We start from the raw sequence: 27,998 nt of genomic DNA, 5'->3' as shown, positions 1-27,998 counted from the left end.
AGCCGGTATCGGGCAACTCAGCCTGGAAGAAAACTAATTTTCCTTGTTATTCAGAAACACATCTTCAGATGTGTTTCTGAAGAGACACTTAGTGAAACCAATCAGAACTGCAGCTCCTGCTTAATGACCTCTGTGCCCCTCAGCCATGGGGCTTCTAGGCTGCTTCACAGCATTAATGTTTCCTTTGTGTTCAAGCTTGATATAATCTAACTTGTAGATAGGGTTCAGTAACTGTACTTATAAAAGTTTGGAAAGTGTAGGTGCTTTACCTATAATTAAAATCACCAATGTGATGAGTTCTCTTTTCTTTGCAACACTTGAACATAGTTTGTTCAGTACACAGTGCTGGTAATACCTTTTGGTATCAACAGATTTTGTTGTCAAGGCAGTGTTCTGATTTGAAGGTGATAGGTTAATGTTACTGAAACTATTTACCTACTTAAATGCTCTCTTTTTCAAGAGAGCAATAGCTTCACCAGGTAGCACAGCATTACTAATTTTCATTGACATAGAAAATTAACAAAAATATAAAAGTACTGATTTTTTGGAAAACCTTTGATACCGTCAGATTGACACAACTTTGGAAGCTCAGATTGCTTTCTGACTTGCTGGTTATTTTAATTGAAATTTTTGATATGCAGTTTTTGGTTATCAAGCTTTTTCCAATCTGTTTTTCAGATGTTAAAATGCAATGCATTTGAATTTAAAAGTATGTTTTAACCTTTTCAGATACTAAACTGTTCATTTAAAAATATTTTTTCCTGATACTTAGTCTTGTTTGCCTTAAGGTTCCTCCTTCCTTCCGCTCTACGATCGCTGTTCAGCAGGAACAAAGTAGTGCAGCAGGGTGTGAGCACCAGAGAGAAGGATCTAAAAAATCATGTGAATCTTTTCCAGAGGAAAAGAAGGAGCCATTTAAATGGACAAGATTACCTGGACAGGTGAAGTGGTTGTCTTTGCTTTTCAAAGGAAGGTAACTTAAACATCTACTATCATCTCCAGAATTCTCCTGGAGTTTCAAAGAGTAGGCCTGTTCAGGTAGTAGAAGTAAGACAGGAAAACAGTTCCCTCCTGGGGAACTTCAGCTTAATTGGAAATATATTTCCTTGTTTGGTTGTTTTGGGATTTTGGTTGGTTGTTTGGTTGTTTTCTCTTACTTTAAAGTTATTTTTACACTACAACATTCATTCAAGAAGGAACTTTCACTGAAGAACCATATTAAGAAGGTTGAGTTCATGGTTCTATTAAAAGTTCAAATAGTACAAAGATTTATTAACAAAGAAGGTTGACTTTTTATTTGGATTCCATACAGTGGTCCTTCTACAGATCCTTTCAAAAAGAGCACTTAAATATGCGTGGACTTAACTTTATTTCCCAGTAATGCTTGCTAATAATAATAAAATAGTAAAGAATAGATGTGTGTTTTTACAATAGAAATTTTATTATAAAAAATGGCAGGATACCTAAAAGTTGTATTTAAGTTAATCGTAGAATCATAGAATAGTTAGGGTTGGAAAGGACCTTAAGATCATCAAGTTCCAACCTCCCTGCCGTGGGCAGGGACACCTCACACTAAACCATGTCACCCAAGGCTTCATCCAACCTGGTCTTGAACACTGCCAGGGATGGAGCATTCACAGCTTCCCTGGGCAGCCCATTCCAGTACCTCACCACCCACAAAGTAAAGAATTTCTTCCTTATATCCAATCTAAACCTCTGCTGTTTAAGTTTCAACCCGTTACCCCTTGTCCTATCACTACAGTCCCTAATGAATAGTCCCTTACCAGCAACCCTGTAGGCCCCCTTCAGATACTGGAAGGCTGCTATGAGGTCTCCACGTAGCCTTCTCTTCTCCAGGCTCAACAGCCCCAGCTTTCTCATCTATCTTCATACAGGAGGTGCTCCAGTCCCCTGATCATCCTCGTGGCCCTCCTCTGGACTTGTTCCAACAAGTTGTAATGTTTGTCAGTTTCAGAAAGTTGCCATTCTGAAAATGTGTGTTATCAAAACCAAGAGAAATACAATCCTAAGAGCCTGAGATCATAAAAATGAAATTTGGCAATTTGTTTAGTTTCTAAACAAATGTGTTTATAATTATTCTGAAATGAATAGTGTATGTTCAATTATTTCATAAGTAGACCTATTTATGCACTTTCAGATGCATATGAATCTCTTCATACTAATTTTTCGTTCATAAAGATAAATCCGGTTTAGGTTAAATAATCACATAACTACTCAGGGTATTTTAATTCCCCTTAAAGTTTTAATTGAGTTATGGAGAAAAAGCCCATGGTTTGAAAAGAGGAAGTGTTTGGGGAAAGAGGAAGGGTGACTATACACCTGTGCATTTTATTAAAATGTTTCATGTCCAGTTACGTTTTAAAAATCAGGAACAGAAATACAGATTAAGACTGCTAAAGGTGATTTGGTAAACCATAGGTTTGAGTGTCTGAAGTTAGTCTCCTGAGTTCACACTGCAGTCATTAAGTTACTAAAAGTTGTGCTTAAACAAATATGACTTATATCCAAACTAACTTGTATTACTGATGATAGTCATCATTAAGAATTTCTTATAATTAAGGAAATTATTCAGTTTTAGATTTTTTGAGGGTTTTTAAAACTTGCTAGTTGTCTGTATTAATGGGGCAGAAATATACAAACTAGATGTGGCCCAAGTAATGCAGCAGACCTGACTCTGCTTATAAGCTTGATTTTTTATTTTTCTTTTAAATTCCCTTAAGATGTTAATTGCTTTTTAAAACTTATGCATGACAGTAACTTAGAATGTGTTTTAAGCATTGGGTATTTAATATTCGTAACTGTGTAATCCTATTTCTTACCTGAAAAGCTAGGCTTGCCGCATACCGAACAAACTTCTGTTTTCACTTCGAGGTGGAGAGCTGGGCTGTTTCTCTATTCGTTTCTCTCATGATGGGAAAATGCTGGCAGCAGCATGTGCAGGAAGGAATGGTTATCCCATTATTTGTAAGTTTTAAATTTGGTTGGTTGGGGTTTTTTTCTTAATACTCATGTAGTTGCAGATTAAAGCACAAAAGATGTATTTTTAATTTTTGGGTGGTTTTGCAGTTTTGTTTTATTATTGTGCTTTAAAAATCATTCTAATGTATTAAAGAGCATTGAGAAAAGTGCTCTGTGTTCATAAGGCTGGACCTGGCTTTTCATGCATAATAATATATATATGGCTTAATTGTATGAAATCGTGCTATTTCTGTCCAGAGACCTCAAACTATGCTAGGGGAAGTATCGTTTGGATATTAGGAAAGATTTCTTCACAGAGAGGGTGATCAGGTAGTGGAACCAGCTGCCCAGGAAAGTGGTGGAATCACTGTCCCTGGAAGTATTCAAAAACTCATGTAGATGAGGCCCTCAGTGATATGCTTTAGTGGTGGTCTTGGCAGTCTTAGGGTACTGGTTGGGCTCAATGATCTTAAAGGTCTTTTCCAACCTAGCTGATTCTATGATAATGGAAATCAGAAATCACTTTGCCTAAGAGACGTATTTTCTGATAACAGTGTTTTAAGTGAAATAATTTTTCAGCCTCCACCCCATATGCTTTTTGTGTAAGTTTTGTGAACATTGTCATCACCAGAGACTCTACTAGAGGCTGCTGTCTTTCATGATCCAGTTCAGTTGGAACTACAGATTTTCCTTATTACTCACACTTGGGGCTGCTGCTGCATAGTAGCCTCAACTGCTTAATTCTTAAAACCTGCATAAGAACTTTGAGAACAGTATTTTAAATGTACACAAAGTAAAAGTTTAAATGCAGGAAACATTAAGTCTAAGTTACTTCATTACCCAGCCCCAGAAAATTATGTCAATTTCAATCTATTTCAAAGGTTGGTTGAGTAGCTGTCAAAAAACATTATAAACCTAATCTGGTTATAATAATTTAAAGCAAGTAGGCTGTTTCTAAGAGTTAAGACACTTGTGACATTCATGAACCACTAGATGGAAGTATATGCTTGCTGTCCATGCATATTTAGCAGCTATTTGATCTTGTTCTCTGAAAATGAGAAGACAAAGAAAATTAGTTGAATTATGGTAGCAGAAACTTAGCCTCAGATTAGACTAAATGTTGCAATAATTGTATATAATTGATTGTAAGAGCTAATTTTTTTTCTTATTTTTGCTGTTTAAACTTCACTAGTATATGAAATCCCTTCTGGAGAGCTCCTGAGAGAATTTTATGGTCATCTTAATATAGTGTATGATCTTTGTTGGTCAAAAGACAATCAGTACCTTCTTACTGCATCCTCTGATGGCATGGTCAGGTCAGTATAAAGATGTTCTGGCAGATAGCATCAGAAGCATTCAGAAAAAACTGATCCAATTTCATGTCTTGCTACAAACTGTGCTATAATGTTTTAATTAAAGATTTTATTACAGTTGGACTTACTCTGTAATAATATAAAAATTGTGATGGGGTTAATCACACTGTAATTACCTATATTTTTTTGTAGTGTATATGTATTTGAGACCAAACTTTTCCAAAAACTGTAGTATCTAAGTCTGCCAGTATAGCAAAAAAACAAAAGACTATATTTCAAGAAGTCACTGAGACAGCTGCAATACTCTCTCCTTGGAGAAGCTGCCATATTGTGAATGCAATATTAAGTTTGAAGATTTGAACATTAGGCAGGAAATCAAATATTTTAAATTACAGGTATGTGTATAAATTGGTCACACTACGGTTAGGTATGTAGGTTTTTTGTTGATGGTGGTTTTGGGCACTTAGTTAAATAATTAAACTTAAATTGCTGTAAATGAAATGTGATGGTATTATTTCCAAGACCGAATGTGTACACATTTTCTTCTACAATTAAAAAGAGTGCTGCAGTGCAGTATTAAAACACTAATCAAGGATTAAAAGCAAAACCCTCAAAACTGTATAAATACATGGAAATATGGCTGTGACTGTACAATTTTATTACAGGCAACCTCATATATTTTCATAGGGCTGGTTTGGTTGGGATTTTTTGTTGGGTTTTTTTTTTTTCCTCTTCAGATCCCTATCTGTTGTTTCTGTTATGCAACTCAGTAATGCTACAGGCAGTTGCATAATTGAAATGCCAGAAGAATTGTTAAATTTTATATTTATGTGTTCAACTGTTTTGGTTTTTTTGCTGCTTGTATGTAGATATAAAAAGAGTGTTTGAGAGGTTTTTATTTGGAAGCAAATAAGAATTTTTTTATATTGAAGTAAATAACAATTTCAGTCATTTATGCTAGCTATAAAGTGGCCCAGCAGTTCCTCAATTCTTGAATTGTGGCAGCAAGTTGAAACTGTAGTGGTCTGCCTCTTTTTCTGTGCACTATGCATAGTCACTGTTGTGTCTTACTAGTTCCTGTATTTGTCTGTTGCCTTAAGCTCCTTAAGAGGTCTCAGTTTAGGCAAGGAGTTTCTTCTATTTCCCTTTCATATTGGGAGCATTTTGCCATTTAAATATGCTAGAATTAAAGCATGAGGACCAAAACGCACCCCCATTGCTTTCAGTTTGTTACTTGGATCATCTCAGATTGAGTTTTAAGGCAGCTTGAAGGGAAATATGAGAATTTACAATAATTCTTCTTTATTTAGTGTTTCATATTACCCTCGAGCCTTTCCACAACATTTGTAAGCAATAAATTAACTTTTATGCTGTTAGAGAAAAACCATTCTAAAAAAGTAGGTAGAATCCTTATGACCTTTACACAGTAAGTTGCAATTACCATGCTCTGTGGGATTGCAATTTTGTAATGAACTCATCTCTGAGTAAGCTTGTAATTCTTCAGTAGCCATCAGGATTAGTCACCCCACCTGGGAGTGTGGCACTCAAATAATTAAATTCTGATTGAATGCACTCTGAAATGTGCTGCCCACCTGTATTTCATGATCCAGGTACAATTCTATTCTTAATGGACTCGCTTTTGGAAAGGCTCAGTAATAAAATATACAGCAAACAAAAAAAAACACCTCTTAAGAAATACCTGGTCTTGGAGGTATGGGTGTTGAAGGATAGGAAATAAATGAATATTAAGAACTGCATTTATGTGAAGAAAACATCCTTGAGATCACAATCACTGATGACAAAGAAACAGACTGTTCCATTCAATGGATAAGCATTTTTAAAATGTGTATTTTTTTAAAATATGTATTTTTTAAAAAAATAAATGTTTTTATATATGTATTTTTTTAAATATGTATTTTAAAATGTGTAAGATATCCATTAAATGGGTAAGTAGTCATGAACTTACTTTGAAAACAGAGTACTATGTAAAGTATTAAATGTGTCTTAATTCTTGTTAGGAAGTACCATATTAAAGGATTAAACATACGTGGAACATATGGGTATGATAGGCAGGTGGTGTTAAGTGTTTGCAAACATCTGCTTCTAGAACCACTAGCAAGAAATATGGCATCAGTTATACCTGTGTATGTGATTGCTTTATATAGTAGATGTCCTAACATCCTTTCCTTTTAGAATGTGGAAGATAGAATTGAAGACAGCATCTGCAGTGAGAGTTTTTGCTCATCCTTCATTTGTTTACACTGCTAAGTACCACCCTATTGCTGATGCCTTGGTTGTGACAGGATGTTATGACTCAGTGATTAGAATCTGGAATGCAAATGTGAAAGAAATCCATGGGCAACTGCTACAGGAGCTTGATGGTCACAAAAGTTTCATCAACACGCTTTGTTTTGATGCAGAAGGTATGTACTTAGTATTACTCTTTCACATAGTCTTCAATTGAAGACCAGCTTGAATATTACTAGTTTGCTTTATTTCATAGAGGTCTCTTGAAATGCTGTAGTAGGATAGAATAGCTTTAGCTGTGTTTGCAATTAATACATTAATAGTATGTCTTACTTGAACAAATGCAAAGGGATATATAGACCTTATATAAATTAAGAGGTAAGCATAGTAAGGACAAGCAAACAAATATGTGGTACTTTTTTATTTAGTTCTTTTGTGTGGTACTCTTCCATTTATAAGATGTTATTATTTCACAGGGCTCCATATGTTCTCTGGAGATGGTTCAGGACTGATAATAGTTTGGGATACATTTGTCAAAGAAAGTTCTCAACACCTGTTTCAACAGTGGAGTATTAATAAGGTATACAAGTTCCTTAAACTAGCACTGTAATTTTAAAGGGAACTGTTCCAAATTTAGTTTTCTGATTTTAATTTAATTTGGTTTATACTTTTTTTTGTTGTTGTTTTTGGGGGTTTTTTTTAACTGAGGAATGGAAGAATAGTTAGGGTTGGAAAGGACCTTAAGATCATCTTGTTCCAATGCCCCTGCCATGGGCACAGACACCTCACACGAGACCATATCACCCAAGGCTCTGTCCTACCTTGCCCTGAACTCTGCCAGGGATATGGAGCATTTACCACTTCTTTGGGCAAGCTATTCCAGTGCCTCATCACCCTCACAGTAAAGAATTTCTTCCTTATATCTAACCTAAACTTCCCCTGTTTAAGTTTAAACCCACTGCCCCTTATCCTGCTGCTACAGTCCCCAATGAAGAGTCTCTCTCCAGCATCCCTGTAGGCCCCCTTCAGAGAATGGAAGGCTCTTATGAGGTCTCCATGCAGCCTTCTCTTCTGCAGGCATACTTTCTTTAAGTGACAGTACAAAAGACCTGATAATGCTGTGTTTTGTGGACTTAATTTTTTTGAATTGTTTTGCAACTTCAATTTTTTTTATATAAAACATGAAAAACTGTGAGGTTTAATAACATTGTATTACCAGATAAATGCTAATACATTAGGTTCCCTAGAAACAGCAATGAAACAGACCAGAGACTTTACAAATCATCTTTTTTCATACCTTATAGAACTAATGCTCAGTTAACATTTCTGTCATCAGCTATGTTTCAGAAGTTCAGATTCACAGCACAATCTGCCTTGACGTTGTGAAAAGTCGATTGCCTAGGATATAATGCCTAAATATAGGAACAAACTTTCTCCTAAAACAAATAGAACAAAGTGAGCAGAAAAAGACTAATGCAATGGAAAAATTAAGAATAATGTGCAAAAACATGTGGTTTAAATCACAAAGTTAGATTGATTTTTTTTTTTTACTTTATTTTCTTTCTTTCTGTAGGAAATCAAAGAAAATGATATTAAAGGAACACCAGTAAATCATTTGGAGGTGCATCCAAATGGAAGGCGTTTATTAATCCATGCCAAAGACAGTACCCTCAGAATAATGGATCTCAGAATGTGAGTAGATTTCGATCACAAGTGCAGATTTCCTTTTTGTTTTAAAATTTGTTTTGAGAAAATTAAATGCAATAGCACTATTAAACATATAGTTGTAGAGAAGAAAGAAGTCCTAATAAAGATAGTAATATGAGGGCTTGGAAATGGTTTCAAAACACTGCTGTATTACAGACTTTTTGTGTGATACTGAGTAAATCTTTTAGAATAGAATATCCAAAAATTACTAGATTACTTGGGAGTTTAAGGTGGCCTGAAGGAGAAGACTATAGACTCAGCAAGATTGAATTAACTTTTAAAAATGCAATTTGGACATGAAAATGCTGTGAAATTATAACATTTATTTGTGCATTAGGTTCTCATTGTTAAGACTTTGGGAAGAGTATTTTGATGATAAAATACAATGAAGATTATGACATTGTAAATACTGAAAAATGCAGTGATATGCATATTATGGTATATTAAGTAGTCTGTGAGGTACTTTTAACTTAGTTTATGATGATTTTCTAATTTGTAATAGTTATAAACATGATTTTTTAATAATAAGCTACAATTAAAAAGAGGACCACAGAATAACTTGAGTCATTGGGGCTGGAGAGTGTCCAGTCCGATCCCAGTAACCAAAGCATGGCGGCATGTTATTCAAAGTTTTGCCTGTTTGGGTTTTGAAGGATGGAGAGTGTACAGCTTCTGTGAGCAAGATGTCTTAGTGTTCATTCACCCTCAAAAGCTAAAACACTTTTAATTTTAAATGGGATTTCCTGTGTTTCAATTTGTGTCCATTCCCTCTTGTCCTTTCAGTGAATGACTTTGAGTAGAGTCTCATTCCTATCGGTTAATGCACATTGAGAATATGTACCTCAATATTCTCTTTCCAAAAGTCACATTGAAGATATGAACACTGTTTCTAAGTGATTCATCCTTAATTTCATGGGTTCCCTTCCTCTCCTCACCATGCAGAAAAACAAAGGTCTGTGGTGTTCTACACGAAATTACCTTGAGGGAAGTACATTTACTATTGTAGCACAATGGTAAACCATCTATACTCTCTCAAGAAATCTAGAGAGAGAGGTGTTGATCTCTTCTCCCAAGTCATAAACAATAGGACAAGAGGAAATGGCTTCAAATTGTACCGGGGAGGTTTAGACTGGATATTGTGAAAAATTTCATCACTGATAGGGTTGTTAAGCACTGGAATAGGCTGCCCAGGGTAGTGGTTGAGTCACGATCCCTGGAGGTATTTAAGATGGGTAGATGTGGTGCTTAGAAACATGGTTTAGTGGTGGACTTGGCAGTACTCAGTTAATGGTTGGACTCAATGATCTTAAAGGTCTTTTCCAACCTAAACAATTCTATGGCTCTGTTGGGTTGGATATATGAACTAGCAGAAGACTTTCCAGTCTTACAGTATCTTACATCTTTTTCTGTAAATGATAAATTACAATGACCATCCTAGGGGTCTCAAATACCTGCTCAGTTGAAGCATGAAATTAGGGGATTAATAGGGGGAATCTTTACCTTTTGAACCCAATAGTGTTCTTCTACCACTTCCATTCCTAAAAAGTGCAGAGAGTTTTTGTTTGAGAGAGATAAATGGAAATTCATATTAATCTCTAGGAAAGGTTTAATATGGGGAGCAATTTCACAATTATTTTAAGCCAGTTTATCCACAGAACACACCATCTCCTATCTCCCATACCTTTGGCCATGTGTTCCTAGTGTTTCCTTTTTATCATTTCTGTAGAGATCTTTTGATGTAAGGTAAGTCAGAGCAGTAAACTGATCCAACTAAAAATCAGCCTACAAATACAAATGATTAATTTTCATTTTTATCAACTATCTGATCAAACCCATCAGATAGGTTCCCAAGCACAAGAGAAGAAATGACAGAGAGCCTGGGAAAATAAGGGTGGAGAGGACAGCAGCAGGACTGCCGCTTTCACTTGCAGCCCACAGTTACTTTGGCTTAAGTCTACCAATAAACCACAGGGTCAGATACCCAGCAGTGATAATTTTACACGTCAGCTTTAACTGTTCATTCACTTCATGAGAAAAGAGGGGGTGGAGGTCACAGATCAACACAATTCATTTTGATTGACAGCTAGTTGTTCTTAACTTTGCTCTTTCAACTTGCTTTTTTTGATCTTTTTGGATAATGCTTCTGTCCTATCACTCAGGTATGTGATCAGGGATTTCATTTTGGTTCAGACCTCTCCTTAGGGTTTCAGACACAGGCTAGCTTTACATCTTGCAGAGCTGTTCTACGTGACGTCTTGGAGATCCTATCTTTCTTATTCACACAGCTAAAGCTCTTATTTGCGATAATGTGGTCTTCCGCTGTAATCATTAAAGCATCCTTTCCTCTTGCTTAAAGATATAATTGTAGTCATAATCTTGTTTAAAATGGTTTTTCTGTCATTAACTGTATTGCACTTTTCCTAGTATACCTCCATTGGTTCTGCGGTAACACATTTTAAAAATTAGTATTTGAGGGCTATGGTGGCCTGTTGCCATTCTTCTTGCATCAAATTTTGCATTGTAGTATATCTGCTGTGTTAGCCTCCATTTTGAACTGTCATATCTCTTCCCAAGCTGTACCTCAAGTTTGAGAGGTACCAGTATCTTGCAAGCTGGCTTTGCTTCTCTAAATCCTTTTGTAGACTCTCTCCTACTGGATGCCTACAAACTGTTTGACCATAGTTCATTAGTAGGTCATTATTACTATGCTGACCGGTAGTATTTCACTGAAAAAAGATTAGGATACCTAAGTTGCAAACTACTATTAATAGTAAATCAACATGTAGTTGATAATGGTTTTAAAGTGGAAGAGGGTAGATTTAGATTAGATATCAGAAACAAATTTCTTCATGATGAGGGTGGTGAGGCACTGGAACAGGTTGCCTAAAGAAATTATGGCTGCCCCATCCCTGGCAGTGTTCAAGGCCAGGTTGGATGGGATTTTGAGCAACCTGGTCTAGTGGAAGGTGTTGCTGCCTGTGGTAGGAGGGGTTGGAACCGGATGACCTTTAAGGTCCTTTCCAACCCAAAGCATTCTGTGATTGATCTCTGAAATTTGTTGACTCTGCTGACGGTTTTCTAACAAATGAGGCATTAGCACGAATTGTTGAAGAGAGCTGCTGTATGAATTTAAGCACTACTGGGATAAAATCAAGCTCAGGAAGCATAATGAAAACTTTTTTTTGGCAGAACTTAGGTTAATAGTGCCAATTTCCCATTTTTTGCAAAGCCCCCAGGAACAAGAAAATGCTAATTACTACATCTATATCCATTCTCTAGATCTGTTTTCTGTAGATGTAGATCTCTAGAGTCTGTAGATCTATTTTCTACTGAAAGGCAAGGATGTATACTTTCATCTATAATTTCAGATGCATTATGAAAACCAGGAAAAGAAAAGGTAAACACTGCACTCCACAAATGTGGGTGTTTGTGTATCTATTTGGGATGTAAGCTGTATTCATTTCTCTGAGGAATAGGTGGACAGACTGACATGTAAGAAGTAACATCATCTATTCTGAAAGTATCTGCTACATTTGCAAACTGTTCTTCATTTTATAGCTTGGCTACAAAGAAATTCATAGGTGCCACAAATTACAGAGAAAAGATTCACAGCACCTTAACACCATGTGGTACATTCCTGTTTTCTGGAAGTGAAGATGGAAAGGCTTATGTTTGGAATCCAGAAACAGGTAACATTATTTTATGGTCTAAAGCCAGGTTGTCAGGGGACAAAGGGTTTGTAAGCTTCATTGAAACACTTTTGATATGGAATAAAAATTCCTAATATGTTCTTGAATCCTAGAGCCTTATCTCCACCTTGTGAGTAGATATTATTAATCTCTAAGTTTTAATTCTCTAGAGGGAATTAAAATACTGCAATTCTTTACATGTGGATGAGGATCTTAAAACAAGAATGCACAAAAATGTCAAATCAGTCTTTCTGCTGTGCCTTCTTGGATTTGGGAATTAGCCTTTTCTTGAGAACCGCTTCATCTGTTTCCCAAGAGTGGTCAGAAACTATGAATATTTTTGGCCTTTGGAATATAAGTTTTCTTTGTCTATTATTCCCCAGCTAAATAGTTTCAAAATAGGTATCAAGATCTTTCTGGAAAAATATTAAGCAAATGGAAGACTAAGAGTTTGTCATACTCATTGTGCAGTGAGGCGAAAGGGACAAATAGTAAAAGGCAGCAGAATGCACTTTTTGATGACATGATATTCTGTCTCCCATTATCTAAATAATTTTTAAAAAGGAAAAAGTAAATTATTTTCCAACTGGCAGTTAACAAACAGTTCTGTTTTAATTTCTTTCTACATTTCCAACGATATTGGCTTACATGTGTGAAGATACATAATTTGTCTGAAAATTTAAAGAATAAAAGTGAGAGGGACAAACTTCGTTATTAGTAAGTTTTTACTGGGCTTTGACTCTTGTTTACACACTGTATTTGCATCCATAATGCCATCAACTGAAGAGCTAACTTAATTTTTCTAATAATTTTGCACTCAACTTTCAGTCCTGTTGTCAGCATTATATAGTCAAAATCCACAACCAAGATAGCTATCTCGGGCAAAATGCAAGCACAAACAAATACTGTGGAACGCCACCTTTCCAGAACTTGCTTATCAGAACAAGAGAACTCAGTTAACCTGGTGCATCCTCTGGGGTTTCCTGCAGCTGTTGCCACATCACTAACTTTTCTGACTTGTTCAGTAACTTAAAAACATGTGTTAATTTCTCCTCTTATACCAAACACTACTTTTCAATAAGGAAGTTTACTTAGGAGTATTTATTTACAGTGGCAATCACTGCACTGTAGTAATACAAGCCTTAACCAACTGCTATTTTGCTGCATCAGATATGCTTCCATGGTATTCATAAACATATTTCACTTCTGTAGGAGATCAGGTGGCCATATATTCTGAACTTTCCTTCACATCTCCACTTCGTGATGTTGCTTTTCATCCACATGAGCACATGGTATCATTTTGTGCATTTGGTCAAAACCAGCCAATACTTGTATACATCCATGATTATAAAGGTACAGTACAATTTTTTTCATATACACCTGTAAATATTTTGGTTTTAGAAGTGATTTGCTAGTATTTGCATTTTTTTTGGAGGAAAAGCAAATAGTCATGTGATGATAATGGATATCTTTATCCTGGGAGATAACAAAACCAAACTGGACCATGACCCTGAACAACCTGCTCTAGGTGACCCTGCTTTGAGCAGAGGCTTTGGCCTCGCCAATCACCAGCAGTCCCTTGCAATCTCAAGTTTAAACTTGTTATTGTACGTCATCCTGTGTGATTTTTTTACAGCACTTTATCATATATAGGCAGTGTCATAAGTATTTAAAAGACCCTTTTAAGAGATATTGTGCTCAGGAAGAGCCAGAGGAAAATGGGGTAGTATGGGGAAAATTTCTGTGTCAGGTTTTCTGCATAGCACTATTAGTACAGGTTCTGATGGTGTTCAACTGAAGACATGGCTGGCAAAATGACAACCATCATTCAGTTATGGGGGTTTTGTCCCATGGCAACATAAAGTTTCACCTGATACATAGATACTGGTTATTTCTACAGTTGCACAACAGGAAGCTGAACTCATAAAAGATCTCAGTTCATCACTTACCACAGCTGCACCAAGAGGGCCGCAGTTCTTAAACAGCTTTTCTGAAATTCCTGTAGAAAAAAGTTTGGTGATGTCTCCAGCAGATCAGTTTGTCAGTGTTGCAAGAGCATCAATGAGAATGCAGAAGGTGAAACAAAAACTTGATTCTGTTACGGTAAGTCAAATTTATTTCTGAAAGTATATGGTCTTCTCAGCCAAAATTCATATTCTGGACTGGTATATGTAGCAAAACATATATATGTTGTCTTGCTACCTGTTCTTCAGAAATGAATATATCACTCACTAATATTAATGCACCTGTAAGTAGCTCTTTAGAAGAAATTAATCATATAAAAATATTTTTGTTTATTAAATATTTGATGACATGGGATTTTTTTTTGTCAGTGCCTACTGCCACACATGCAATTACAATTTAGGATTTACTCCACAGGTCATTATGGCTGAGCTTTAGAAAACTATTTTCCTTTTTTTTGCCCTTTTTTTCTTTTGTTGTTGTTGTTTCTCCACTGTTCACCTTTATAATTGTATTGGCATAAATGGCAGGGGTTTCACAGTATGGTGGTGTGTGTGTAGGGGTTCAAGGCTGACCTGTAGGGGAGGACATCATGGACTGCCCTGTGCTGTTTCCAACCAGCTCCAGGAAGGACAGTGTGGACCCACTGCACCAAGGAGATTGAAACCAAACAGGAAAGCATATGACACCTCTGTGAAAAAGTATTTTAGAAAGGTCATTATCTATTAGGGGTAGGAGACACCCAGAGGAGGAAACACAAAGGAAAACATGCCAGAAGGCACAAGTGGAGACACAAGAGAAGGGAAAATATTCTTGAATAGTGCTACACAGTTATATTCCTGTTCACAATAATGTGAACTGCATGTGAGTTTGGGCTTATGTTTCAAGTACTTTTGAATGCATATGGATTATTTTTTTTAATGTAGTTTTAGGCTTTGTCTGCATTAATAAGTAGGGAAGCACAAAAGAAGCAGATGAGTAAATGAAAGCAGTTATTGCTGAGGATGCTGTGACTACTGTCATCATGCTTTAGGGATTTAAGGATTTTATTAGTCAGCGAGACACAATATGAAGAGACTGGAGCATGTAACCTTGTGTCTGGGACAAGTACTCTAGGAAGGCATTCCAGAATAAATTATTTTTACTCTTCTGGATGTCTTTTTGTCTGAGGAAGAAGTCAGGGATAATGAATTTATGAGTGTCTTTATCATTGCAGCTGTTCAGTCCCTGATTAGCCAGTGGTTCAGATTTAACATGGCTCCATGGAACCATGTAGCTAGATGAAATAGGTAAGCCTACAACTGTTAGGCTTGTGATAATCCTAACAAACTGTGTTTGAGAGAATAATTTTCAGCCACTGGAATTCTCTTGCAATCAAGGGTTTGAGCAGCACATCCTCCAAATCCTCTACCCATGAATTAATACATATATGGGAGGTGTCAGAAAGATTATCTGACTTCTCACCGTATGTGTTTCCAAACAGTACAGGATGGTGGTTAAAAGAGTCCACATTCAGTCTGATATCTGTAACATAGGAGTGTTGAGTACTTGCTTTCAGGGCTTTATGAACCACTATGAAACTGGGAGATTGCTTTGAAAGGCTCTTGATACTCATCTCTTCAGTGATCCAACGTGAAACATGAGGGACACTGATACCTCCTTTCCAAGCAGAGATCAAATCATTTCTTGCATGTGGGTGCAGTGTTGCCTGCCTGCATTATCAGATTCTGGACATCCCCAGAGTGTTTAGTGTTACATCAACACTAAAGCTTAAAATTTATATTAATTTGTCAGTGGAATTACAAATTTGTATGTGTATGCGTTTACATATGTGGAACTCTTTCATGTGAAAAATAATGCATATATGTAAGTGTAGGCTTTACTGGAAGGCTTGTTAGAATGCATACTCACATAAATGATTTACAAAACTGCTTGTTGAAGTAGGAACTGGACAAGTTGCCACCCAGCCATGCACATGAGAATGTGCTAACACATCTGGGAACAGACAAGTGAAAACAGAGAAAGGAGCCTTTAATAAAGCCACATGTAGAGTAACAAGTTTGAATGTGAAAAGCCAAATGAGAATGCAGGTGTTATCTTATATGTACTTGTCTGAGGTGAAAAATAAGAGAACTGGAAACTATGTAGTTTCATAGAAACTATGTACTGGTCTTTGGGTCGTGTTTGCATGCCAGTGCTTTGTCACAGATATGTAGGGGTTACCATTTTGGGACAACTGTGTTGGCAGCATACCTTTTAGATAGTAAACCAGGCCTGAGATTACACCTGGGGTCATGTCTTATGAGGCAGAGGTGCTGGAATCTCCCAACAGCAGATCTGCTAACATAGGGTTTCTGGGTTCAGTGTGTGTAAACTTCCCAGCAGTAACTAATGGGTATAAAACTAAGTTGCAAGTGCAAAGTTTGGAGGTCCACAACTTAGATATGTAATTTGAAAATGTAATGTGACTACATTAAAATTTGGTTTAAGCTAGTTAGAAATAGAGAGTATTCTGATCTTTAAGTGTGGGGGTTTTTGTTTGTGACCAGCGCCTCCTTTCCAGGTTTATTTAGAACCAATGTTTTTCTTACTTTTTTCTTTTTCTTCTTTATTACCTAGACAGGAACCTTAATGAATCATAGAGGAAGTTTTCTTGTTTCTCCTTTGCAACATTGCCATTCTTGTTAGCCCAGAAAATGTGTAATTAGAACCAAAAGTTGAATATTGGGTTAAAGCTTTAGCAATTCACAAGCCAGAATGCATAATCGGCTTCTTTACCACACAGAGAAAATACAGTGAATCGTGGCAGCAATTATTACTTGTTTCTGTCTCAGGGAAGTAATGCTAATGTATGTTTCTATTCATAGAAGTTTTTGGTAGGAAAACACTTAACCCATCTCTAGTCATTGAAAGAACTCATAATGCTTTTCATTCAGTGTTCCTATTTATGTATTTAAACTTTCTCTTCCATCTAGCAATCAAAATACCTGTTTCTAACTTTGTATAACAAGGAGGGGATGTATGTAGGTATACGGAGAAGGTCTTCCTTTGAAGGTATAATATCCTAGCTCTGAAATTGTGGGGTTTAGGTGTCAAGATATTCATGCTATAATTTGAAGGGGAAAAAAACCTTTGTAGCACTTAAGCATATGTACATTCTCTGTAGTACTAGTCCTATAATTAATTATATGTTGGCTGCCTTATCTCTTAATATTTAAATACTTGCAAATTATTGAAAGTCTGATTGTCTTTTCAATTCTTTACTTCTTGATGTATTTCTGGAAATTGTTATGAAAAGGTTATCAAAGTGGTTACCAAAATTCTGATACTCACAGGGGTTTAAGTATATTAGACAAGCAGAATGTGAAAGTATTCTTTCCTATATGTGGAAATGTTTACACGTGTTTTAAATTTTTTTTTGTTGTTCTTCGAGTATATTTAATACTGGGCCAAAATTGATTACAGGAGTAGGTACTATGAGAGAATCCAGAAGCTTATACTTGGGTTGCATCAATAAGGTATAAGCATTTTGTGATTTCTGATTTGTTTCTGTTTCAAATTCAGTTTTCAACTTTCAAATTCTGCAGAATCATGGTTTAATAATATTTTTAAACTGTCTTTAAAACCAGTGTCCTAGAGGTCTAATGTTTCAAAAGGGAAGCCTAAAACTAAAAGCATAAGAGGTAGTATAGAGCTGGCCAGCTTGACTTGGCTTGCCAGTATATATGGAAATGCTGATTATATCGATTGCAAAGGTTATAAAATTGCATTCTCTGGAAAAAGAGAGAAATCATTATTGTCAGCTTGTCAAGTCTTTCAGTATTCTGTTTTTGTTTCAATTAATTCAATTTTAATATGAAAACTAGTTCCACTGAAAATGTAGATTTACATAATTTGCATAGAGTTGCCCTAACAAAAAAGAAAATGCAAATCAGCTTTGTTTAAACTTGGCAAACATTATGTAGGCATTCTTTTTTTCTACAAAAGCTACATGAATGTTATAACTGAGTTTTAATAGTAAACTGTGTCTTTGATAAAGCTGTGGTTTGTGTATGAAGCAAGCAGAGCCTGTTGTGAAAAATAAGTAGATTGATGGTTGGCTATCTTAGCCAACTTCACTCGTTGTAAAGGTATTTAGCAATGCCTTCCCACAGAGTGCATTTCAAAAAGAAATGATTGCTTCATTGTGTTCTGTAGGTAGTCTTATGTCCGTCTGTTGCAGGAGAATTAATTATTCTTCATAGGACAGTGTACTTCAAGTGGAAACAGTTCTCCTGAATTGTTAGTGCTTACTTATTAGCTCAGCTGTTCCTTCTTGTGTTATAATGCCGTGGGTTCTTTTCCACTTTGGGCCTTTTAGAAATTTAACTAATACTTAAGAGCTGATGGCAGAAAGGTCATTAAAACTGATTTTGTGTTTACTTTGGATGGACAGTCTTGTATTTGCGCTGATCTTCACTGCCATTAAGTGCAGGAATTAATCACTCCTATTAGACTGCTTAAATTGAAAACTTCCATTTTTATAAAAAAGGGATATTGATTTTTTTTAATCTTATTTTTAAGGACTTGGAGAAGAAGGGCTGTGAGATAGAACTTATTTTGCATTTTAAAAAGGCTGACTTTCTTAAATGTTCAGGACCATGCATTCTGTCTTCTAATGTATGTGTCCATTTCATTTCAAATATTACTATTTGGAATTCATAATGAGAGTATTTGGGTAATACAGCAGGTAAATAAAGAGAAGTGAATTAAATACTGTACAGGAATAATTTATATACAGAATTCTACACCTCTTACTCATTCAAGCACCACAATCAAGAAATTTCTCCTGTAATTTGTTTTTCCCTCCAGGTTGAATCAGGGAAGTGTCTGTGAAAGTGCTAGTTCTGAAATAGCTTGCTGTGTTTGGTTTTATTTCCAGTGTCTGATATATTCACCCTGTCCTCGTTCCCTGGTAGGGTCTGAAACCAGCTTTTTAATAGCAAATTTGAAAGATAATTCCATGAGTATACTTCACTGGAAAACATAATGTTTGTATCACTGACGGTGTAGTGTGCACTCAGTAAGAAATTCATGCAAGGGGGAGATCTTCTCATCTGTCTTACTGCAGAAGGGCTCTCTCTAGAACTAGCAGTGTATAGAAGAAGATGAGACTGGAAAGCTGAGCTTGACAAGTTTGCAGAACAGATTATTTTTGTCTTTGAGTAAACATATAAGCTAATGACTTCACACTGTATTTTTGTGGATCAGAGAAAGCATTATCGCATCTTAGTCACTTGTATATGTAAATGTAAGAAAACCAGATTTATTTTGCTGTTCAGAAAAACAGGCCTCTTCTGCTTACATTTCACAACTACTGTTTACTAACACTGTTAAATCTGTACACTTAAATAAAATCTAGCTGGTTTAATTTTATTTTTTTTAATCATGTTCAATGGGTTTATTTTCTATCTTGTTTTTATCTCTGGTCAGTTTTGGGGTATAGTTAAAATTGCATACAGCTGCTGAGGGAGTGCTTAAATAACAAAAGACAGCTTTTACTTTAACTTCTGTCAGTAAATTTAAATCTATATTGCTGCACAAAGAACAAATACATAAAGATAAAGGTCTGATGCAGTAATACAGATGAGATAGCAGATACTCTTTATGGCCCCATCAAGTTACTCAACACAGTTTTAGTGCTGTATTACCAGCCTCTCAATACACCTGCCAATGGCCAAATAGTATGCGTTATTGAAACCTGTTGAATTACTTAATATTTATTAAATGACAGAAATGGTAATAAATAGAAATTGTACGACTTCTGGAAATAATCTATAGATTCGCTTTGGTTTAGCTGTCTTGTTTCTTTAAATAGAATTTACGAGCCAATAGATTGAAAATTTGCAAAATGTCAGTGTTCTGTTTTGGCCCACAACTAAAGTTGAAGGTCCTGATCTGGAGTTTACTGAGGCCAGAGGAAGTGCTCCACTGATTGTGGGCTTTTAGTTGCATTTAGTGACCATATGCATTTATTCTAGGTTGAATTCTAGGCTTGACTCCTGAAATTGTCAAGAATTATGTTGTTTTATGTAAATAACTCTGAAAAATTTGAACATCTGAATCTATTTTGCTTGAATATTTGCTTAAATATTTTATCTAAGGCCTGTTTTCTCTCTTCTTTGGCTGTGTTACTGAAGCAGTGAAAATACGTTTAACAAACAGTAAAAATCTCAATTGGATGAAGAAAAATCCCTAAGATTGTTGGTTTTTACATAGGGTGTAGTGGGTAATAGTATGTCAAGAGTAAAGTTTTTGAGAGGTTTCTGGTTTATAATAGCTCCATGTATATCAAGAAACTCCATAGCAAACCACATTTTAACTATATTATCTTTTTTGCTATGGAAATTTGGATAGCAGTTGTTTTTTATAGGTTGCGTAAAGGAAGTGTCTGGTGGTTTGGTCTAAATACGCTTTATTTGCAGAAATCAGCTTTGTGTTGGGACTAGTTGAAGATTATTTTTTTTCCCTCTCATTCTGATTTTGAGTAATCTCTTTGTAAATGTAGTGTGCTTTCAGTACTCAAAAATGAAAAGTTACTTTACATTTATTTGTTTATAAACATACAAAAATGTAATTTTAGTTTTATGCAGAAAGATGTGATGAGATGGAGTTCAAACAGTTCTATTCCATTGTTTGCACTGCTTGAGAGTGTGTCTGTATGTAAATATCTAATTCAGTTTATAGCTGTATCAGTAATTTTACCAAGTGGTGTCTCCAAATATTCTAAAAATAAAAAAGCAAACATACAAACAAAAAACTCCATAATTGAAATTGGAATTTAATAGTTACAGTAAGCAAATATTTCTCTTCTGGCTGTTGCATCAGTAAGTAACCCAGGAAATTACACTTCACTTTCTGATTTGTCTTTCCTATTACAGGCGAGCACAAATCTCTCACTTCCTGCGCCATCATCACTGTCACCACACTCCAAGCTAAGACTGCCTGGCACTCTGAGCACTCCACTGAATCCTCTGTATTCTTTCACTACTAGAAGTGGTAAGTTTATTTGTTTCTTCACTCTCTGTAGAGAATGGGTAATAACTTCCTTGAGGATTATTTTTATGCCTTTGTAAGTTTTGCTCTCTTTCAGAGAGTGTCCTGTTTTTTATATATGATACTGTTCATAGTGTAGTGTGATAAGGTCCAATACTGATACATGTTCTCTTGTAATGGCCTTTTTTTTTCCTCTAAGCTGTACACTTATTTATTAGCACTGTAAGTTCCAAGAAAAGTATGAGATTGCCAGCTTTTCTCAATTTAATATTTTGATATTTTAATACTCGCTAAAGTATCCTAAATGCAGACACAGAAAGACAATAAAATCATATTTTTAAAATCATATGTACTGATATAAGAAAGCAGTTTACATAAGAACCATAATGCTCAGTAGCCTCTTTGCAGTTGTGTTTAATCTAATTGTAGGGGATTGTTTCTAAAGACATTTTGTATTCAAAGATTTTGAGAAAAAGGGCAAACAATAAAATTATGCATTTTTGTGATACTTTTCTAATAATGCTTGATGCATTGCTAATCACAATACTTATTAATAAAATTGATAATTTCATGCCTTTTTCTCTTTTCGGGGGATATCTGTAAAATAAGACAGAAAATGGAAACCTTGGTTTTGAAGTAATTTTTGTTTTGTATCCCTGAGAGGAGTGAAAACAAGTCCAGGGGGATGGTGTAATATATAATAAACTAAAACCCAGGTAATAGAGATTTGAAATGTAGATAGTAAAGATAGAAATAGTCTGAGATCTAACATGTAGATAGGAAAGATAGAAATAGTCTCAATAATTATATAGAATTATCTCCTAAAGGCAGATAATTTTCTTCACAAATCAAGTTATGATTACTTTTTCTGAGGATCGGGGAAAGGGAATCGACCACTACTTTCAGAATTGCTCTTAGTCACTAGCTCATAATGGAAATGGTCATACACCAATTAACTTCTGGTTTTCCATTTTCTACCTTAATATAAAAGCTTAGAACCATAGTAAACACCTGTCATACAACAAATGTTTGTAATTCTCAAAGTGTATAAATCTTACAGGAACAGTAGAATACATATGCTGTCCTACATACTGTGAATATTTAAAGTAAGTGGACTAACCCTTCAAAGAACATTAACAAATATTTTAAGTTGGTTTAAATAGTTATACCTAATATTGCTCAAGCCAGTGCGTTTTATTGTCTTGCATTTTACTTTATGCAGAAGCACGGAAAAGTGCATTGATGGAGTCTTCTCAGACAGCATGAACAAATGTAAAAATATTTTACAGCTATTCACGTGCACTTCCAGTGTAGTCATTTCCAAAACTGACTAATACTTTGAGATGATCCACAAGTACAGAACATTACTTATGCAAGGGAAGTAGTTTTAATGGTCTTTCAACAGTCAATGAAAGCAATGAGAAAAGGAAGATTTCGGGGGGGGGGGGGGGGGGGGGAAAGACCAAAAAATGTTAGTGGACCATAACTGAAATAGATTTTTCTGTAAGAAGATCTTTTAAGATCCTAAATTACTTCTCTACCACTTTGCAGCCTTTCATGTTGTTCTAGAGTGATAAAGTTGTTTTCAGTGAAACATACGAGTAACATTTACTCATCTATTTCATCTTTCCTTGTTGGTTATAAAAATTATAAAGATAGGTGCTCATGTTCATAGCTCCTAACTGCCAGTTTGGTTTTACTTTTGCATGATAGAAAACCTGTACTTAAGCAAATCTATTAATTTATGAACTTCATTTAAATGCTTCAAAAGCACAAGACCTTTCTTTTCTGTGTTGGTTTCTTATACACAATATGTATGCTTTTCTGTACCTGCATTATTAGGATGTTACATAGTTAACTGCATGTAATACAGAGAGCCTTCATTTTTGTCCAGCAGGTGGTTACGTATTTGTGAGGGTTATGTTGGCAGTTATTCAGTCTTCTCATTCTCACACTTTCCTGTCACCTTTTGCTGTGTATTTAGTGCTTCTTTAAAGTAAAACGCAGAATTCCCGTTAGAATGAAGTCCCTACAGGCAGCATGTGTAATGCTGTTAGCAATTTTTTAAGCATGTAACTGGTGTATGTGCATGCTGTATTAACTTGACAAGCCTTTAGCTGATGTCTTATATGGATAGTTTAGTAGTGTGGATACATGCATCACTTTATTTTAAAAAGATAATTAGAGAGTTTAGGTCTTGTATTAGGTAGGAAATGGTGGAAAAGTGGGGTATTGACCTTTGTAATTTATGGGCAGTAGCAGTATTATGGCAGACCTTTCCGGACTTATAAATCTTTTTGTATCCAGATATATTTGCAGAAATTGCTGTAATTTCATAGTATTTCAAATAAAAGTAATATTCACTACTATGCTTTTTTAAACATGCCTGTTCATTTTAACAGTTCAGTTCTATATCCTCTCAAACACACAGTATGTCTTGGCTTTTCTTCAAGTGCATACTTTCAGATTTTTGTAGGCTTTCATGGTAGCCCATTGTTCTGCTCTTTATCTTCCTGACTTCTCTGGAGATCTGTTATCACATAGTCACTAAGGCAGGACTGCTTTTGTCTCCGACCAGTTCTGTCTTATTCATTATTAACATGCTCAGGGGTGCAGCCCTCTAGTCTGCATGTCCAGCATCTCCATCAAAAAGTCCTTGGTACATTCCAGAAGTCTGAATTGCTTTTAGTCTGTGTTTTTGTCTCATGAGCAGGTACTGAGGTGGTTAAAAATGTCCATGAGAGTTCTAGCCTGTGAGACTTCTGATGCATGCGCTCCGACAAACCTGTCACCTGCTCTGCAGCATTTTAGAGGTATTCAAACCCAACTAGGTATGGTCCTGAACACTCTGCTCTAGGTAAACCAGCTGGAAGCACACGGGTTGTGCTACATAGTTTCCACAGGAGCTTTTCCATTTTGTTGATACTGAGATCATTACTAATGTCACACAGAGTCTGTGCTTGGGAGAGGTGCTGAATCTCTGTATTCAGTTTAAATGGTATTTTGTGTATTCCATCTTGCACTGGTGCATGGGATTATCACTCCTCGAATGCAGGACTTTGCATTTTCCTTTGTTGAACTCCATAAGGTTCTTGTTGGCCCATTTTTGCAGCCTGTCAGTGTTTTCTGAATGGCAGCATGTCCATCTGTTGTATAAGCCACTCCTCCTAGTTTTTTATTGTCTGCAAACTCACTGAGTGTGCACTCAGTCTCATCATCCAGATCATTAATGGAGTGCACTACCAGTGACTGATCTCCAGTTAGATTTCATGTGAGTGGTTACAAACCTGTGATCCCTGCAGCTCAGCCAATTTTCGGTGCAGTCTGCTGTACTGTCTGTTTACACAGTCCATACTGTATCAGTTTGTCTGTGAAAATGTGGTGGGAAACACTGTTGAAAGTCTTGTTAAATCAAGGTTAATGTCTGTTGTTTTCCAGTCAGTGCCATAGAGTACTGTGCAAGAGATGTGAAGTTTTGTCAAGAGTATGGTTAGAATTACTAAGAAAAAGTAATGAATTTTGACAAATACTAATTAACAAAAGCAGATATAAGATACGGATTGTTTCTTATGTGTTATGTATAAAACACTTCAGTAGACAGATTTCTTAAAATTCAACAAAATTAATTTCAATTTGAAAGGAAGGCATGGAACATCTTCCTCTCCATCCTGATAGCTTGTCAGTTGGAATTTTTCAAGTGTGTAACTCATTTTGCCAGATCAGGTTTTCTCTATCTGCCTCAGTAAAGCTGCAGCTGTGTTGATAGCTGTTTCAGTCATTTGAAAAGTTTGCTAGATGTGTGTCTTTGGACAAAATCATCTCCTTTGAATTTTAGCTTTGTAATTTGGATTCCTGAAGTCCTATTGGGAGTCCTATTTCTCACTCAGATTTCTCTGTGTTGTATTTATAGCAGGTTATTTTATTCTTACTTGATTATTGTGTATGTTTAAACTTGCTGAACTTCTTTTCTTCTTTTCTGGTTTTTTTTTTTCCTCTTTTTGGTAATAAGAAAATTTGTCTCAGACCTGTCTTTGATTATCAGAGTTGAGGTTTTATCTTCCTTGTTCTGTATAGTTCCGTTTATGCTCATGCTTCAATGCTGATTTTATCATACCCATCCTGTAGTCTGCTTTGCAGCACTGCATTGTAGAATTATCCAGGACTTTATATTAGACATTCCTATATTTTCCTCACCATGTTCTCATCTTTGTACCTTCTTCCAGGATAATCGATTTCCTAGTTGATAATTTTTAAACCAATAAGGAAGTAACAAAAACTAGCTTTCAATTACCCATTTTCTGAGAGACATTAAAATCTCCTCTGGTTTTATTTGTCTTCCCTCCTTAAGATTGTGAGCATCTTTGGACAGTGAAATCACCTTCATATACTCTCAGACACTGTTTTCCTATACTCTCAGACTGTTTTGCAGATCCGTGGCATGCTATCAAAGAAATGGCATGCATTTTTAGGCTTTATTCAACAATGACTCTTCAGTAACTCCCACTGTGTTCAGGACATGTTTTCTAAAATAAGTTTTAGGTTTCAAGTAGTTGTAATTAGCAATGACCCTAATTGTGAACTATGTGGGAGATTGAAGCTTGAGTATAAATACCGCACAGATCTTTTCACTAAATTTTAACTTCAATAAAACCAGTTAATTAAACTTGCTCTTAAAAATCAATTACGTATGTGCTAGAAACGTGATGGTTCTTGTATCTTAAAAAAAAAGTCTCAAAAACAAAAAACACATCTCTTTGGCAGGGTTGAGAACAATTAGAAATTTTCTCTCCATTAACACAACTGACAATCAAAGGTGTTTTCCACCTATATAAAGTGAAAGCTTCAAAAGCACTCTTCTCACTCTCTCAAGATATTAACAGAACTGACTTTGCATTTAAGTTCTGTGTTATATTTGATAGACTATTTAAAACTTCTTTTTTCAGTCTCAAGCAAACAGTGAAATAGGTTTCTATATCGAACATATAAAAAAAAATTATGGAGCAACTAAATGCTCTTAAAGTACTATTTTGATTTTTTTTTTCTTTAGAAGCAGAAAAGGAGGTATATTAAGAAGCATTTTTTTTTAACAAATACTGCAGAAGCACTGCCAAAAGTTACAACCTAAATGTATTTTGGTATCATTAATTACATTTTTCCAATATTTCATGCTTTTTACAACTCATATCCAACAACATATCTGTCTTCAGTACTACTGTAGTCCTGGAGGATTTAATGTTTATTTGGTTTGGGAATATTTGTCTTGCTTTTGACATGATTATCTATTACTGAAGGAAAAATATGTGTAGAAAGCTAGATCAATATGGCCATATGCTTTTTGTATCTTATTAAGAAACTGATAAGGGAAAAAGGACTTGTGCAAACTATCATTGAAAACATATTAAATGAACCATTTAATTGATTTTAACTATTAGAATAGCTTAGTTTTCTAATTTGAAAACAAACAGTAATAAAATATCTTGGAGATATATTAAAGAAGATTACTGAGTATATACTTATTGAAGGTAGCATGTATGTGTACTATGTAGTCCAAGTATAGCATAAAATACAGTATTTGTAGTATATCTGTGGCTATGTTTGGGTATAGATTACTTGCATTTTCAAAGATGATGACTAAGAGAAAGCATGTAGTAGAGCCAGCAACATCACCAGCTTTCTCACACTATTGTGCTGAAGTTAGATAATGCTGACCTTGGGGGACCAGTTTTGTTTAGTGGGAGTGCCAGTAGGAGCACCAGTTGGAGAAATCTGCTTATTGAGATCCAGTCTGGCCAGGCAAACTGAATGGCACACACATCACTGAATACTTTTTTAATACTAACATATTACTGTAAATGCTGTATTCTGTAAAATTTTAAAGTAGGATTTAAATCTCTCTTTTTTTTTTTAAGAGAAAATGCATGAATGTGTGTAGATGACTTCTTGTGGAGAATATAAACATAAGAACTCTCAATTTGGGTATATCAGTTCCCTGTTAAACTGTAAAGTGTGTTGCCTCATTAGCTCACCCAACAGCTTCATTTAGATTTGCAGTGATGGGGAAAGCAATTAAGCCTGCAGGGCTGCACAGATCAGAGCTATGGAAATGGTGCAGCAATTTGCTATAATGTCTAAGTCACTTCGAGATACTTCTTTTTAGCCCCACACCTTCTTAAAATTGTGGCAGGAGCATATTGTGGTGAAGAGTACCAAATACATACCTAATAGTGGTTCAGTACCCACACTATTACTTAAAAGTGGTTTGAATGTAATACTAGCTGCTAGGAGGAATAGGTGATGATGGAAACTAATTTTCCTTACTTTTATATATAAGAATGCTTACAAAAAGGATGTAGATGCTGAATGATCTCACAAAAGCAGGCTCTCAGTTTCATTAGTATCCGTGAGTCTGCTGGGCTTTTTTTTTTTCCTGATATTAAGAAAGTGATGAAGTGACATTGTGAGGCCTATTTAGTAAGGGTTTGTAGTTTGAGGTTTTTTTCCTGGAGGCCTGATATGTTTATCTTTTCCTATTTATCCCTACTACTATAGGGGAAGAAGTCAGAGTTTCCTGTTCACTACGGGTTATTTGTAATGGCCTCAATGTGATCAGGCAGTCCGGGGTGGAAGTATCTTTGATTAGGACTCTACAACCAGTTTTCTTAAAGTCTTAAACTGTATAGAAATACAGAACACTATTAGTATGTCCTGTAGAGGTGCTGCCAAAATAGAAAGTGGTCTAAGAATATATATAAGAAGTGCTTGCAGAATGTTTAGCTTCCTCCAAGCTACAGTCTGCTTATAGTAGATTTTCATGTGTTTGAAAAGAGTGAATGTGCATTAAGATGAAAGAAATACATGCCTAATAATTGTCTCTCACTTCTCAGTTATGTGTACATATTTTTATGCAATTTGCTGTTTTCCAGCTCCATCATATATTTGAAGAACTGATCCTACCTGACATATTTTTTAAAAATCTAAGCTTTTAAATTTTTTCAAGAAAATTCTTCTAACATTTTTATGGGGATGGAATTTTTAAAAAATGTGGCCTTTTCATTTAATTGTTCTA

General features: G+C 35.5%; 1 protein-coding gene across 4 annotated transcripts in view; it reads left to right on the top strand.

The window, feature by feature from the left end:
- Positions 1-27,998, top strand: part of AHI1 (Abelson helper integration site 1) — an 85,911-nt gene that overhangs the window by 20,221 nt on the left and 37,692 nt on the right. For 3 of the 4 annotated variants that reach the window (XM_031054070.2, XM_013130486.3, XM_031054068.2), the window contains exons 10-19: positions 789-941; positions 2,853-2,985; positions 4,172-4,295; positions 6,486-6,715; positions 7,016-7,119; positions 8,113-8,231; positions 11,805-11,935; positions 13,148-13,288; positions 13,836-14,038; positions 20,818-20,935. In XM_031054070.2, the coding sequence (XP_030909930.2) occupies positions 789-941; positions 2,853-2,985; positions 4,172-4,295; positions 6,486-6,715; positions 7,016-7,119; positions 8,113-8,231; positions 11,805-11,935; positions 13,148-13,288; positions 13,836-14,038; positions 20,818-20,935 (1,456 nt within the window). The remainder of the gene's footprint in view (positions 1-788; positions 942-2,852; positions 2,986-4,171; positions 4,296-6,485; positions 6,716-7,015; positions 7,120-8,112; positions 8,232-11,804; positions 11,936-13,147; positions 13,289-13,835; positions 14,039-20,817; positions 20,936-27,998) is intronic. The other variant, XM_031054071.2, reaches the window with a different exon arrangement.

This window comes from Melopsittacus undulatus, chromosome 3 (genome assembly GCF_012275295.1).
Source record: "Melopsittacus undulatus isolate bMelUnd1 chromosome 3, bMelUnd1.mat.Z, whole genome shotgun sequence".
NCBI classification, from domain to species: domain Eukaryota; kingdom Metazoa; phylum Chordata; class Aves; order Psittaciformes; family Psittaculidae; genus Melopsittacus; species Melopsittacus undulatus.
Note: the sequence above shows the minus strand (reverse complement) of the source record. Positions and strands in the feature narration are given on the sequence as shown.